Below are 16454 nucleotides of genomic sequence, written 5' to 3'. Positions count from 1 at the left end.
AGAACAAACAAAGGAGAACCCCTCTGTCGAGAAACACACAATTGCGCATTAGTGCAGGCGCATAAATCGGAATTGCAAATCACTTTGGCGCCAGGGCTGGGATGAAAAATACTGTAATACATTTGGTGCTGCTTCCAATTAAACTGATGAATGGAGTTTTACATCTCCATTCATTAAAGTGAGGCCAAGATGGAGGAGCAGGAAGTTGGAGCCCGGTCAATGCGAAAGCTTGGTAGATATGCACAGTGGTTATGATGAGAGCTGAACCATGCCCGCGGGCACACGTGGCCAAATGGACTTCAGTCTTCGGGCACACCTGGGGGTGTCCATGCTCTGATTCTTCTCTAAAATGCATCAACTCAGAGTCAGTGTTACATGACTTATGAAATATTAACGGTGAGCCTCAGCCATTTATGTGCATCCTTCCATGGACTCCCATGTCTAGAACAAACATGAGAAAAGAAGAAAGCCTGCATTGCTGGCAATGGCAATGAACACGGGCAAAATATGATCACTTATTTTTCATATTACAGTGTTCTGCTATAAAAGCAGTGTTTTTTGTGGGCTTAACACTATTTTGGTAATGTTATGAGGATGTTTGCAGCTGTATTTATTTGCTCAGTAGACTTATACCACATGAAATTCAAATTCCTTCACATCCTTTGTGAAGAATGTTTTTGAACACAGGCCTCTCCTGTGACTTAACTTAGACTAACTAGCACAGATGACCACATCACATCATTGTAATGTTTTCCCTATAGTATCAGGAATCACAAATACCACTCCATGTCGGCCTCCTCCAAGACCACCATAGCCCACTGGGACTGTATTTGCAAGGGTACCAAGCACTACCCCAGCAGCAGTGCCACAACCAGAAACTATCAACACAAATGCATTTACATACTGGGTAAATATTGGAGTCCGACTCAAAAAGCCTGCGTATCCAAAGCACCGTTAGGTCAAATGAACAGACACACCTCAGTGCAGCAAACAGCATCTGAAGTGCTGACACCACAGACTGCAGGCTGGCCATTTGAGATTTTGAGATTTAATTGAGAAATTGTTTTTTAACAAGCCACAAGAACAACCGACTGTATTGAACACCCTCATCTAACCTGCCTTGCGGCTGCATGATGAGTGTACATTTGATGGATTTATCCACATTCTTTTGGCAAGAGGTAACATTCTACAGCCTTTCCAGAGTTCCTATTACGAGAGTATTTCTTTTCCTACTTTGTTACTTCATTTTGTTACCCTGTTTTCTTTTGTACAAAAACTATGTGTTGGTGAGAGCAGGGAATACAAATAGAGTTATGCTAATGAGCTTGCTGTGGCCATAGAAAGGGTGAGGGTTTTCGTGTATCTACTTGAGAAATGTGTTGCAGTGTCAGCTTATCTGTACAGTGTGTGTAAAGTCAGGGAGCAGTCAGGATGGAGGGTCCAGGATCATGGTCAGACACACTGTACATCTACAAGACAAGGTCGGAATTCACATCAGGGGTTGGTGGTTAAAGCGTAACTTTCGCCAAAATGCATCCTAGGGTGTTTTTGGGTCAAATGGCCTTTTGAATGGGAATCGTAAGGGCACTACTATTTTGATACAAGATTGCGTCAAAATCGCTATTTTTAAAACACTAAGAAGCTCGACACAACATTGATCGAAGTATCATCAGTGTCTCTACACATGAACTCGAGCATTGAGAACATTGTTCGTGTACATGGAGTTTACTAAAAAGAAAGGTTTTGGACAACTCACTCCTTGACGGTGGCGAGCAAAAAAACCAAGTGAGTTGTTCAAACGTTCGGACGTAATTATGCTTTTAAACGAAAGTGTGACTCGGGTACATTCACAAAAACACCCTAGGATGCTTTTTGGCGAAAGTTACGCTTTAAGGCTCGGGTTAAGGTGACCACTATGAGTCATACAACCTTACAGTGCTTCAATGTTCCCGGCTCAACTCAAGAGACAGGGGGGTGGGTACAACTGCACTTGTCTGAACAAACTAACATTCTAAATCCCTCTGCTCCCTACTAGAACTAAAAGCCTCTGTCTCTGTCCATGTTGAGTCAGACTGAATTAACTAAACAAATTCGAAAAGGTCTCATAAATGACTGGGGGATTTGAATGGCAAAGCAGTTATTTCCCAGAACTTTTTTTTTCCTTTCCATTATTTTTCACCACTCCATCCCAGAATCTCTTGTTCATGCGCCAAGCGTAGACAAATAGTTCCAGGGACGTGGCTTTGCCTAATGGATTTCGTGTTGTAACCTTTACAAATGATTCTGTTCATTGTTTTATTCAATGTTTTTCAGACTTCCGTCTTAAAGGTCAAAAGACTTTCTCCGAGATGGAGATAAATGAAAAGTCAACAAAGCAGTGAGGAAAGGAGAGACGGAGAGGAGGAAAACGGAGAAGAGAGAGAAGGGGGAGGAGAGGAAGTAAGGAGAGATGCAGAGGAGGAAGATGGTGAAGAGAGAGAAGGGGGAGGAGAGGAAGTAAGGAGAGATGCAGAGGAGGAAGATGGGGAAGAGAGAGAAGGGGGAGGAGAGGAAGTAAGGAGAGATGCAGAGGAGGAAGATGGGGAAGAGAGAGAAGGGGGAGGAGAGGAAGTAAGGAGAGATGCAGAGGAGGAAGATGGGGAAGAGAGAGAAGGGGGAGGAGAGGAAGTAAGGAGAGATGCAGAGGAGGAAGATGGGGAAGAGAGAGAAGGGGGAGGAGAGGAAGTAAGGAGAGATGCAGAGGAGGAAGATGGGGAAGAGAGAGAAGGGGGAGGAGAGGAAGTAAGGAGAGATGCAGAGGAGGAAGATGGGGAAGAGAGAGAAGGGGGAGGAGAGGAAGTAAGGAGAGATGCAGAGGAGGAAGATGGGGAAGAGAGAGAAGGGGGAGGAGAGGAAGTAAGGAGAGATGCAGAGGAGGAAGATGGTGAAGAGAGAGAAGGGGAGGAGAGGAAGTAAGTGAGCTGGGCTGAGAACGAGGAAGGAAGGCAGAGGTGCACACCAAGAAAGCAAGGTAGTGAGAATCAGGACGGAGATACAGTATGCTGAACAGGAAAGCAAGGTAGTGAGAATCAGGACGGAGATACAGTATGCTGAACAGGAAAGGAGAAGAGGAGTAAGACAAGAAGGGAGAGTTGTTAGAGAAGTCAAGGGGACAAAGGCAGAAAGAAGTCAGCGAGAAAAGGTAGGTAGGCATATTAAATATATATCAGCCCCTCAGGAAAGAGTCCCACAAAATCAGCAGGAACCCATTAATTTCGCCTGTATTTTTAATGATCACAACGAAGAATGTAGAGGAGCCCGCTTACACCCCCCTCCCCCCCGTCACACACACACACACACACACACACAGAGAGAAGAGGAGAGAATCAAAATCATCTTTCTTTCCCCAAAGAAAAACAGTTACGTGCAGTGCAGAAGACAGAGAGGGAAAGCTGTGCTTCATTTCATGCCATCCCAGGACAATTACTGCTCCAAACAGCAGCTCAGCTTCCATGGATAGGACAATTATGACAGGTCCATCTCTCTTTTTGGCCATCTGTCCTGCAGCTAATCGCTTCACTAGTGATGCCTGAGCACCCCTCCACTCTTATTCTCTCTCTCTCTCTCTCTCTCTCTCTCTCTCTGGGCTGCTCATGTGCCACACACATAAAGATGTCCAGACAGTACGGAGCTATGGTTTTCTGTGATAAGGTGATAAGGGTTGCATGGGTGACCAGAACTCCGTGTCAGCATTAGAGATCAGAGATGACTTCATCACGACAGCGCTGTCTTGCCTGTCCTGTAACGGAGAACAGCTTGGCCGTGAAGGGGTAGAGTCATGGCTAGAGTCATCTGCTAGCTCACAACAAAGTAATTTAGTCGCCATCGCTAATGGCCTTCACCATCCAACTGAGCTATTACCAGAACAATGAGTGAAGTCAATGAGATATTCAGCGGCTCTGGGCCTGGCTGGAGCGGGAGAGGGTTGGGGGTGGCGGGAGACACTTAGCCGTGAAGGACAGCTGCTGAACAATGAACGATTGCCCTTGAGGATGCTCACAGTAGCCATGACAGCCAATGGAGTGGTCATTCTGCAGATAACGAGAGGAACAAAGCACAAGAGTGATGTCTGCAACAGGAGGCAGGACACAGACTTCCACTTGCTGGTAACTGGAAAATGAGTCAAGGTGATTTTTCACTCTTCAGGCGTGCCAACCGCCTCTGATGGACACTAATCATATGGATAGTGCCAAGGTATCGTTGTCAGTTGCGCAAGGCATCTTGGGAAGGTGATGTGGCTGCTTGAGCAGTTTGGAAGAGTCAACAAGTTGGTTCAAGCTCAATATTATCCAAATTAACCAAGTCAAGCACAGTGGGTTTATCCAATGAAAATATAATCTTTCATAAACAGGGAGGAGCTGGGAGAGACAGTTGTTGGTTCTTTGTTATACAAAATTGTCTCAGAAACATTTGTTATGATTATTAAATGTTGTGCAAAAACATGAAACATAGACTAGGCTTGTGGGGACCAAGTGAATCAGTGGTTCCTTTCATACTGAGCAGGATTACCATTGCAACAAACCAGTAGGGTCAAACTAACCTGTCTCATGAGTCATGTTACACATTACTGGGTGAATAATCCAACACTTGGTGAATTCTGATACAATGATAGGTCATTATGAATGCTTGGCTGCCACAAGCCAATTATCTTGCCACAAGCCTAGTCAGCGGTCTACTCAATGACCCAATGAGATAACCAAGAAAACACAGCTATGGAGGAAGATGATGATGTGTTTTAACTTAGACATCTGGTCTGGTGTCTCTACTTTGCGTAATAACATAATATTGCGCAGTAAAATAAAACCTCAAGTCTGCAAGCACTGGCTAGTCCTGATCAGAGACCTTTCAGCAGGGATACAGGCCAAAAATCCACAAACCCCAGCTCCACAGAGGGGCTCTCTGTCTGGGCTGGCGAGACTGGGGGCGGATTTGGGTGTCTGACAGTCAGCGTGAAAAAAAAAACTGGGATCTGGCACAGCCTGCCTGAAGCAGCCAACGACACAATAAATGTCACCAGATTCCCTTATCACTAATGAGTGGAAATGAAGCTTATTCACAGTGGCAGAGAGAGGGAGAGATGGAGCGAGACAGCGAGCGAGCGAGAGAGAGAGAGAGAGAGAGAGGGGAAGGGGAGACATGAAAGATTTCAAAGAGGAGTAAAAAGGAATGGGTAGAAAAAGACTAACAAATGAAGGAGAGAAAATATTGAGTACAAGGAAGAGAGACAGATGACAAGTGAGTAAAGGGAGACACAGTGGAAAGATGGCGATAATGAATGTGAGGGGAAAGGGAAGGGAAGTGTGTGCACACGAGAGCAGGAAAAGCTGAGAGACAGAGAGATGCTGACTCAAGACGTGAACTACGTCTTGCTGTGGGAACACAAAACAGTGCATTTGTGTCTGGGAAATCAAACTTACTGGACTGAAAAAAAGGTTGAGCAACAAAGGGACAATGGAGGTGCCGAGTGCTGACGAGAGGAGGTGACATGGAACACAGGGAGGAGAAGAGGTGATGTCCACTGGAAATGAGGATGGGAGGATGCTGTGTGTGTGTGTGTGTGTGTGTGTGAGTGTGGGCTTAGCGTGTGTTCAGTGTGTGTTTAGTATGTGTGCGTTTAGTTTGTGTGTTCGCCCAGGATGGATGTCAGTGTGGCTTTGTCTCATCCGACTGGAGTCGCATAGACAGCAGCACTCTTCACATGGCACTTGCTGCAGCATCCTTGCCTTGCTGTCTCTCCTCCCTCCCCCTTGTTTGAGCTCCACTCAGCCCAAGCTCCTGCTGTTTTGATAAGCATTAAAGGGAAACAGGGACAACTGCCAGAGGGTTGAGGTGCAAACTCTACTCACTTGTACTTCCACACACAGGCTCACATGCACACACACACGCACACACCTTTTCATATCAAAGGGATACAGCCCAAACAGAGCTAAAAGTTCACTGCCATCAATGTAGGAATATAAAACACATACTTCTGTAGCCCGCCTCAGAAATCCTGGACTGCAGTGGCCAGTCATGCATCACTGCTCTGGACAAGTACTCTGGCGTGGGCATGAACGAACAGACACATCAGGGGTAGCACCAAGCTATGGCATACAGGATTTGGTTCAGCGTGCCAGAGAAAGAGACAGAGTGTGGCTGTGTGCATGTGTATAGCTTATTAACATTGGGATGGGAGGCTAGAGGCAGGAGCAGAGGTTACGCAAAACATCAAACAGCTGACCACTAGTGGAGTCATTATTGCACTACACTACATACACTATTACAAATCATGCTAAGCTGGCATTAAGACAGTGAGCATGCAATTTGATTAAACATAATGTGAATTAAAATTCAACTGTGGTATACAGTCGTCATTAAAATTGTGAATTTGTACGGAATACTGAAAAGGTTGCTGACCTGAGAGATACACACCCGCACACTAGTGTGCACATGCGCATACACACTAGGGGTGTAACGGTACACAGAAGTCACGGTTCGGTTCATACCTCGGTTCGGACATCACGGTTCGGTACGAGTTCGATACAATGGAGGGAAAAGCAAAACAAAAATGCAGAAAGCATTTTTTTTTGTACATGTCTCAGGCTGTACCACCTAGTGTCATACAGTCTCTTCCCTGAGTTATCTGCAACAGCCTGAAGTGTGTAAGATGTAGGCTAAACAGTACAGTAAGTACCCAGACTCCATCTGTAACTTGTAAACAAAATAAGACAATCAGCTATGAAACTGAAAATAGGCCTACAGCATCTCTTATTTCTGAAAGTGCAAATTACATAGAAAAATGATTGAAATGAAATCCACTTAAGCAAGACCTTCAACATCTGTGTTTAGTTGTATATGGAAGGGTATACAAGTGCCTCAATATTTTTTTTATTGTGTGTAAAGTAATAATCTAGCCTACTAACTGTGAAAATATCACACTATTTTGCCTTTTAAAAAAAAACGAAATTGCTCCTTTCATTTCATAAAGACTACAACTAGAAGTCACGTGACTGCCCTTTGACGTTAACTCACCGTAGCATGGTTTGTTTATTAGCCTGGTTAGAGGGGATGCATCCCCTCTATTGAAATCCGAAAACTTCTTATTATTACAGTGCATGAAAATGCACTGTACTGTTCTTCCTAGGCAACTTCTTCTTCTTATTACAGTGCATGAAAATGCACTGTACTTTTCTTCCTAGGCAACTGGTTTGTTTATTAGCCTGGTTAGCGTTGTCACTTTATTTTACTGTCTATGCACTTAACACTACCAGCTCCTCATGTGAGAAGTTACAAGTTACCCCAACTTAAAGGTAATTACCACGCGATTTACATAGCTTTCTGTCATTACGAAATCATTTAATTTAAGCCATAGGTTTTGGCCCTATTTGTATGTGTATCCAAAGGCTGCTGAAGCGCAGGGGAAGTTTTTTTCCCCTCGTTTCAGTGATTGGTAGCCTACATCATCTGGGTGATGGCTTCGAATATGTGTAGCATTTTTTCCACTCACATACCCAACAACTGCTGAACAACGCCGACACACAGTTTCATCTTATCCACCACTCTTTCGCCTGTACTAACGTTACTGTAACTGAAGTTCTCAAACTTGCGATATTAAAGAGACCAGCGGATCCTCTAACTCTTGTGGGTCTAACCTTAGTGCTGCTAATGACTGACGGACTCGACCGACGACCTGACAAAAAAAACATAGGCGCCAATCAGAGCTTCAGAGCTAAGGCGAGGCTACAGATTAGCGTTAGGTGTCGCTAAAGAACTCCCGTAACTCTCGCTACTTAACAGTAATTGCGCATTACATTAATTAATGCGCACACGAGTTTTATGTATTTTTATACCGTGTATTCTCCGTGTAAATTCATGCACCGAACCGTGACGCCCGTACCGTTTCGGTTCAATACGAATACATGAACCGTTACACCCCTAATACACACACAGTGTGGGGGTGTGTGTGTGTGTGTGTGTGTGTGTGTGTGTGGGAGGGAGAGATGCAGGGACTCAAAGAAAACATGCGGAGCTTTCCTCCTGTGAGCTGGACCGTCAGTCCAGCTCCCCCTAGGAGGGCTGGCTACTGCTACACTATTACTCATCTTCCTTAGAATGCATTTGTGTGTGTGTGTGTGTGTGTGTGCAGACAAACAAAACACATATGCCTGCTTGGCTTTTCAGTCACATATAATCTGCTTACTCACAAATAACTCTGCCACCTCTTCACAGAAAGTCTTCTGCTCACTCTCACACACAAACACCATCATTCACTCACACACGGACACGGACACGGACACACACACACACACACACACACACACACACACAACCATACACCTGTTAAGTCCTTATGGAGGAATTGGTCAACTGGTATGGCACTGGTAGCATGGAAACTCACAGACATAATTGAACTTACAAGCTCCAAATCCAGGTGCAATGTTAGCAAACTGGAGTTTTTCCCTCAGTTGGGCCTGGTGGTCAGGCTGACCCACAACTAGATCCAGCCCACACAGACCTGATAGCTGCAGGATATGTGAAATCCCCACAGCTTAATAAAAGATATACACTACCGCAACAGGAGCGAAATGTGGCTTCGAGATGCAGGTCACACAGCAGGGGACAGGACTGGAATTACAGGGATGAGACCAGAGTAGCCAACACCACAGATTTACTCCAGGTTACCCCGCAACAGGTGCAGCGCAGTAGAAGTGAACACCACCCAAGGTATCAGGTTCAAGAGGCAGCACAAGAGCACCAGATGTGAGCTGTCGTGATGGTCTCTCCAGCTCCAGGTGATGCAAGCACAGCTTAAACCAACTCAGGTACTGCATCTCCTCAAGTGTCCAAAAAGCAGGATGACTACTCCAAAACAACAAAAATGAACAAAAGATCAACAAAAATCCTCATGCTAATGTATGGACCATTCTGGCTAATGCCCCATTCTAGTGGAAACAATCAAGTGTCTGGTATTTCTCTGTCCAGTTTCTCCATAACAGAATTCTGAAGTTCAACATCATAGAAATTCAAAGACAGTCACACGGCAGATATCCAGACATCTATCAAGTGAGTTTTCCTGAAGCGTTAATATTGTTATTTGTAAGCTATGCATAAAAAGAAAACAACCTCTATGGCACAGCCATAACAAGGCATTCTCATCTACGGAGAGGCACTTAGCGCTGTTGCCGTCCTCTCCTCCGGTCACCCCTGGCCATTAAAGGCGCTGCGCTGGGCTTCATAAGGCGCCGGCGTCGCCGCCAGGACACTCGTCGGGCCCGTATTAGCAGGGAGTGATATGCACCTGCTCCACTGTCTGCTGAGCTCCGCCACTAAAATCAGAGGGGCAATTTACACCCCACCATTATAATACCTCAATAATAACCGTCTATAAATGTAATATAGTGATACTGCTGATGCACGAGGTTACACTGATTCAGTCGGGCCGTGAGCGAGGAAAGTGAAGGGGCGGGGTGGAGTGGAGTGGGGGTGTGTGAGGGAATATATAAGGCCCCTTCAGTGGATCATTGGGGCAAAGAGGATGTCAGCCAATGGGGTATGGGAGCACAGCCCGCCTGACTGTCATGCTTGGGGGTGCTGTTTGGGTCATTAAGATAGCAAGAGGAGAGGAGGAGGAGGAGGAAGAGGAGGAGGGGGAGGGAGGAGGAGGAGGAGGGAGGAGGAGGAAGAGAAGGAGGAGGAGGAGAGAGGAGGAAAAGGCTAAAAGAAATGAACACTGACTGGAAGCTGGGAAAGAGGGAAGAAAAAGAAGAGTGAGTAATGCAATTCAAAGCAGTTCTGAATGGACTGGACTTAAATGATGTCAAAGTGGCAAACAGGTCCACATTCATGAACACACTAGCCCAAAGGTCGCATTCTGTTCTGCAGAAATCGAAAATGCAAGGACATGGGCGAAAAAAACATGTCGCTTCGCTGGGCTGAGAAATCCAAACGGAAGCTAAAAATCCCCTCCACATAAAAGTTTGTAGCCAGGGGGGCTTTCAGCTGGGTGCAGAGAGGGGAGCGGCTTTTTCATCAATATGATTAATTCCCAGTAAATCAGCATTCATTGCCCTGTTTGTTTGCTCATTCTGTTCTCTCTCATTCACGCTCTTCCAGACTGTCTCTCACTCGTGCAGTCCCAGAGTCGCCCAACTTCCCGCTCCAGACCGTAATTAAAGCGCTCATTTGCCACACAGATTCATTTTTAATGCTCAGAGTCCTTCACAATAACAAATAACTTCCCTGGACATGGTCCCATGAAGCCCTCCACCTTAAGTGCACTTTTATTTAATGCTTGAGTTCACAGTTCAATTCACTTAATATGGACTCCCGAGTCCAGGCCTCATCCAACTGGAACCAAAATATTTGCAAAGATGTAATAAAAATGACAACAGCTGGGAGAGCAATAAGGAAGACGGAGAATGTTCTGGGCTTTGGAGAGGCATGATGTCCATCTAAAGTTCATTAACATGTGGATGTAGAAACGAAAAGTGTTTCCAAACTTCTGATGAGGGTGAACGAAGGTCTGAAGGAGAGTGATGTTGGAGAGGCCTTGTGATGGTACAGAAACACCACATACAGAACGTCAACACACACTTCTACTGTACATACCCTCAGACAGACAGACACGCATGCACACATATTCAACTATATGAACCACGCTTGACAGGCAAGCAATTACCTGCAAACAACAACCCCAACTAGGAGAGCAACTGGCACACACATGTACACATACTGTATAGAAATCCGCACAACCGACCACCCAAGCATACACATGCACTTACATGGCATCTATGTTCTACTACCTGAAGTAAAAGGAAAGTTCATTTAATTCTACAATTAATCTATCTTACAAGTGCACAAGAGGCTCCCTTTAAGGTATATAGAGGTTAAGGTATAACACAGCACCCGTTCTCAAGGGTTGTATGTCAAAGGGACATAAATTCACTGGGCTGGATCGATTTCTGCATCCAGCCAAAACCTCCATTTAAATGAGCTACAATTTATTTTTTTCGAAATTTTCTTTTTTCCCCCCTCTCAAAACTTTGGTGCTGGTAGGTCACCTTATTTCCATAAATGACATATTCATGTTTTATTCCATACCATTCTTTTCTGTCCTGAAAGTAATCTGGAGAGCATTCTGCCGCAGTACGCCTCTCGGATGCACAGAGGAATAGATAGCAGGGCTTTTGCAGTTGACAAATAACTTCAATTGAGTGGTACAGGGAGTCAGTCATTTTTTAGGGTTGTTATTAGAAAGCAAGTGTAGGGCCTTAAGCCAAAATAAGAGCTTTAAAAATGATTTAAAAACACAGAAGCCAAGGAGAGTGTAACAAATGCTCTTGATTTTAGGCGTGCCTGAACTCCAAGGCAGCGAATTTGAACTCCAAATCCTGCAGTCCTGCGTCATGAGCAGTCACTCACTCAAACTTCCATGTGCAACACAGCGCGCTTTGTTACATAGGCTCAATCCTGTTCAAATGGTTGTGGATTTGTGCACCTGAGTAAAGGTGGAGGGCATCCAGGGTATGCAACAGAGAGGCAATGTAGAAAATATGCACCATCACACAAAAAGCTATTTCATTCAGATTAATTTTAGTCTCAACAGAGTGAAGGGATGATTTTTATCGCTAGTGTTCTAAACAGCAGGCCATAAAGCAATGATGAGACTTTTCTGAAATCACAGAGCCAACTGCTGAGTGACTGAGCAGGTTGAGACTTCAGCTCCCAATTTCTAAGCAGAGCTTAATACAGTTGAATAGGCATGCACGTGTGTATAAGCATACATCATCAGTTATTTTTCTAGAGCAATGATTATAAACTCTGACACAAAACAACTTTTAACTTTCAAATAGGCTTTGCCCTGGACTTCTGATGAGAGACAAAGTCAGAGAGAGAGAGAGAGAGAGAGAGAGAGAAGGCAAAACTGGCACTTTCAGTCTGACAAGAGAAATGTCATGCAAATGTAGCGTTTAGAAAATCAAGGTATTTTTCCTCCCTCCCCCTCCTCCTCTCTTATTCAGTGCCTCAATTTCTTTCTCTGGATTTTTTTTTAATTTCACAGTTGGATGCACAAAAATAAATGATGACCAGGAAACCTATCTCGGCAACATGCTGTATTTTGAGGGACTATTTTTGGTGTTGAGGCCTTTAGCTAAGAATAATATTTGTTGGCCTGTAAATAAGGGTGTGTGGAGATAAGAACTAAGGCTGGCTGGCCACCGTTTCTCACATGAAATAATGGCTTATCCTCTTACCCCCATGTGTGGAACTGCAGAAATCCACCAGACAAATTCTTCAGCATTAATCTCAGTTATATAAACACAAACACAAACTCTTATACTCTCTCTCTCTCTCTCTCACACACACACACACACACACACACACACACACACACACACACACACACACACACACACACACACACACACACACACACACACACACACACACACACACACATATTCACACTCAAACTCACACATATTTACACACATTTTCTCTCTCACACATGCACACTTCTTAATGACAAACTTATTGTATTTGTCCTTTATAAATATTTTCAATATACTTTGGCATTATTGTATCCGGATATCCTAAAACAGGTTTGTGGGTTGGTAGCAATACATGAAGGCCGGTTATAATGCACAAACACACACCACTGGGGTCTGGAGGACAAAAGTCGCCACTGAAAGTGTTGACAGACTTCTGGCCCGTCTCCCACCCCAACACAAAAGCACTTAGTTGCGTGGTGAAGATGCGGGCGGGGAGCATTGTGCACAGCGGGCTGCCGCCGCACTGATATTAAAGCGCCTTGAGCTCTGGGGAAATGGCGGCATTGTTAGCGGTTTGTTTATGTCTTAAAGATCAATGTTCATAGCTGAATTATTCATAAAAGTGCCTGGTGTCAGAACAGACCAGGGGGTGGAGAGAGAAATGGATCATGGACCTGTGCAGGCAGACACACACACACATGCGCAGACAGACATACAGCACTCATACAAACAGCCTTTACAAGGGAGAGCAACAAACAGTCAAACATTTGAATAAATACGACTCTGAAACACAAAGTAATCCTCAATACACAAACATTCGCACACAGACAAACACACTCACATCCAAGTGTGTGCTGACAAACACACACAGAAGCGCACGCAGATGAGTTCTGCATGTAACCCCAAAACACTCAAACACAAACACGTGCCGTTGAATCTCCTTAACTATTCATTGGGCATTAGCCATTCAGCATCAGCCATTCGGGCTCTTTCTTAATTGTCATTCTCTGATGCACAGCTCGCTGTTTGCCATCGTCTTTCCACCCTGGCCATCGCGGGGGCCTGATGGGATACCCCTCAGCATGCTGCGGGCGCATGCAATAGAGGCGCCTCTGGGGTTTTTGCCCGGTGTCACGCCGGAAGTCTTCCGGGGAGGCATTTGGGGAAGTGGGGTTTGGGGGAAGGAGAGCGCTGGGGTACTTCTGATCCCAAGCATACTCTAGCTAACTCCAAATTAGCTCTGGCCCCTGCTGACTCAGGCTGCATATCAAGCACTACCCATTGACATTCGCTGAATGATTCATTAAAGCTAATTAGATTGGCTGACGGGAGGGGAGGGGACTGTGGCTGATTATTTCCCCCTCACAGAGGGGAAAAAAAAAACACATCTCCAAAGGACTTGCACTTCAGTCATCCCAGCAGCAGAGGGGGATAGTGAGGCAGAGTGGGGGCGAGGTCGTCGCTTGGTGTGGGTTTATTATGGGCCTGGTGTGCTGCTAGCTGTCTTGGAGCTGACCCCATCTGGACGTGTGGAGACTGGCCCGGGCCGCGTGTCTCTGGACGAGCATAAAGCTGGTCCTCTCGGCCCAACACTCTCGCAAAGTCCCAGCTGCGCTCGGCACGTCGCTGCCTCGGACTGTCTCTTATCCTGACGACTTCTATCACTCTCTCTCTATCTTCTTTTCGGTATGTCTGTCTCTCTCTCTCTGCCTCATGCTCTACCTATCAGACACACATGCACACACACATTCATGCACACACACATTCATACACACACACATTCATTCACACACACACACACACACACACACACACACACACACACTCCCATGCAGCAGTTGGGTCGACAGCCATAAAGGCAGCCATAAAACGCAGGTCCAGGTGAGGAAAGCTGCTCTTTATTTTGAATTCAGTGACAGGGTCCTGAGCGGCGGCTTAGTGCCAGCAGATGGCTGGGACTCCAGACGGCCCACATTAACACTGAAACTGTCCGTCAGGCACAGCAGGGCCGTAACCAGGGCCAAAGTAACACACTCCCAGAGAGGGCACACAGAGGCCCTCTCACAGCACTCATTTACTCACTCAGGCCACCATGTTCTTTAAGCAACTGCAGGAACACACTGCAGAGGTCTTTGAACACCTTCAAAATGTTTTAGCAAAAATTCCATGCGATATCTAACCAACCATTCCCCTTTCCCCACCAAGAGTGTCAACTATGTGCAATTCATGCTTTTGAGAGTAAGGGCTACCACTGAGAGCAGTGTCGAATGGTTTATGAGGACGCCATGTTCATAGCTTTGGCAAAGGTAGACTTCGGTTTGTCTGTCAGACAGAAGTGGGCTAGTCGAGGAGAGCAAGGAGGATGTAGATCACACACATAGGTTTGCTCTGCTCATGGCATCTTCCCGAGCTGTGAGCCTGTAGCCAGAAGCTCACCATAAGAAAACACAGTGTCCTGAAATACCCTCGTCAGCTCCCGTTAATGAGAAGAAAACTGATACGGTACCGCGTGACTTCATTAAGATGGAAAAAAAAAAAAAAACATAAAGCATCTAGTCTTAAGGGATTACATGCTCAAATCCTCTTTTCCACTTATTTATTTGATGTATTAATTAAAAGACCTTAATTCTATTAAGACAGGTTGTTTTCTTGACCTGACTTATTAACTTCTGATCTTGACTGGGATTGGAAGGAATATGCCCAGTCGCCCCCCCCCCCCAGAGCTGTCTGCATGAGAAACAGCTATTGTTTATGTTTTCAGCCCCCTACCTTTGAAGTTCTTTTAGATGTACCACACTAGTAGGAGCGCTTAAGTATTCCGCACATGCACTCCACTGTATGTGGCGAAAGAACCACAGAGAGCAGGGGAGGGGGAGAGGGGAAGATAAAATGCAGACACAGGGGAACTCACACATTCTGTGTGTGGACCAAAGACATGGTAAATCAAAAGGAGGGAAAGGAAAAAGGAAAAAAAACAGAGAGAAAAAAAGAGACAACAAAGCTGAAGGGGCACAGATCACTCACCACTTGGCCATTCTGAGGGTTCTTGTGGGCGTATGGAGGACCGCGGATATGGTTCCACATCTGACCAGAGGTCATGGCGAACACAACGCACTGGGGAGACGAATAGAGAAATGGAAGGATGGAAAGAGGAAGAGAGATGGAGAGAGGTAGAGAGATGGAGAGAGAGGAGAAGAGATACAAGTAGAAAAAAATGTAAGAGAATAAGAAATGTAATCCAATCGATCATGTGGCCAAGATGCACCCAAAGTCAACATAAACTCCAGTTCGCCTTGACAAACAGCGAGAACAACTAAGTTGCTTTCTTAAGAAATGAGTCTGAGGCCACACTGACTGCACATTCTGTGAGTAAACAATGTAACAGTGTTAGACTACCTGTTCTACCGGATTTGGTATATAGCAAATTATATAGCAAATTTCTTAAATTACAATGTTTGTAGTTTGTAAGAATTTCTTATGACACAGCATGCAAGACACAGGATGTGCAGAAGACTCAACTCTAATTCCTGTTAGATTCACACACAATGTACAGAACTCTAGCTCTTTTCCCAGCATCACATCACATCACAATACAGGCTTGAGCATAGAATAGTAAAGAATAGTAATAAAAAGACAACTTTTTGACTTCAACAATTTAACTTCAACAATTTAACTTCAACATGACTTCAACAATTTGACTTCAACAATTTAACAATTTAACTTCAACAATTTGACTTCAACAATTTAACTTCAACTATTTAACTTCAACTATTTAACTTCAACTATTTAACTTCAACTATTCAACTTCAACATGACTTAAACAATTTGACGGTGTGATTTTGCCATCCTACCAGGGCAGCCATGGCCCAGCCGGTCTTGTTGTAGATGAACTCCAGGTTGTTCCTGCGCAGGTAGAGCAGCCCCCCCACCAGAGACACCAGCAGAGCCAGAGCAATGGTGCCAGAGTAGTTGGGTGGACGGAACACCCGGATCTGGAGGTGAGAAGGGAGGGAGGAAGAGAGGAATCAAGGAAGAATGAATGAATGAATGCAAAAGAAGAAAGGAAGGAAGGGGAAAAAAAGGGAAATGGGAGGCTTAAGAAAAAAAAAAACAGCAATCCTAGGACTTGCTGGAGGTGTTGTGGGTGGACAGTCAGAAGGCAAA

The 16454-nt window shown here is 45.1% G+C and overlaps 1 protein-coding gene across 3 annotated transcripts in view; it reads right to left on the bottom strand.

The window, feature by feature from the left end:
* Positions 1-16454, bottom strand: part of tusc3 (tumor suppressor candidate 3) — a 66177-nt gene that overhangs the window by 20340 nt on the left and 29383 nt on the right. For all 3 annotated transcript variants that reach the window (XM_076295998.1, XM_076296000.1, XM_076295999.1), the window contains 2 exons: positions 16142-16282; positions 15315-15404 (listed from right to left, as the gene is read on the bottom strand). In XM_076295998.1, coding sequence (XP_076152113.1) covers positions 15315-15404; positions 16142-16282 — 231 coding nt within the window. The remainder of the gene's footprint in view (positions 1-15314; positions 15405-16141; positions 16283-16454) is intronic.

The sequence above is a fragment of the Alosa pseudoharengus genome, unplaced genomic scaffold (assembly GCF_046254945.1).
Source record: "Alosa pseudoharengus isolate Yale_2024_CS ecotype anadromous, Long Island Sound unplaced genomic scaffold, YU_APseudo_1.1 YU_APseudo_1.1_scf_2, whole genome shotgun sequence".
Lineage (NCBI taxonomy): Eukaryota > Metazoa > Chordata > Actinopteri > Clupeiformes > Clupeidae > Alosa > Alosa pseudoharengus.
This window is presented reverse-complemented; position numbering and strand designations above follow the sequence as displayed.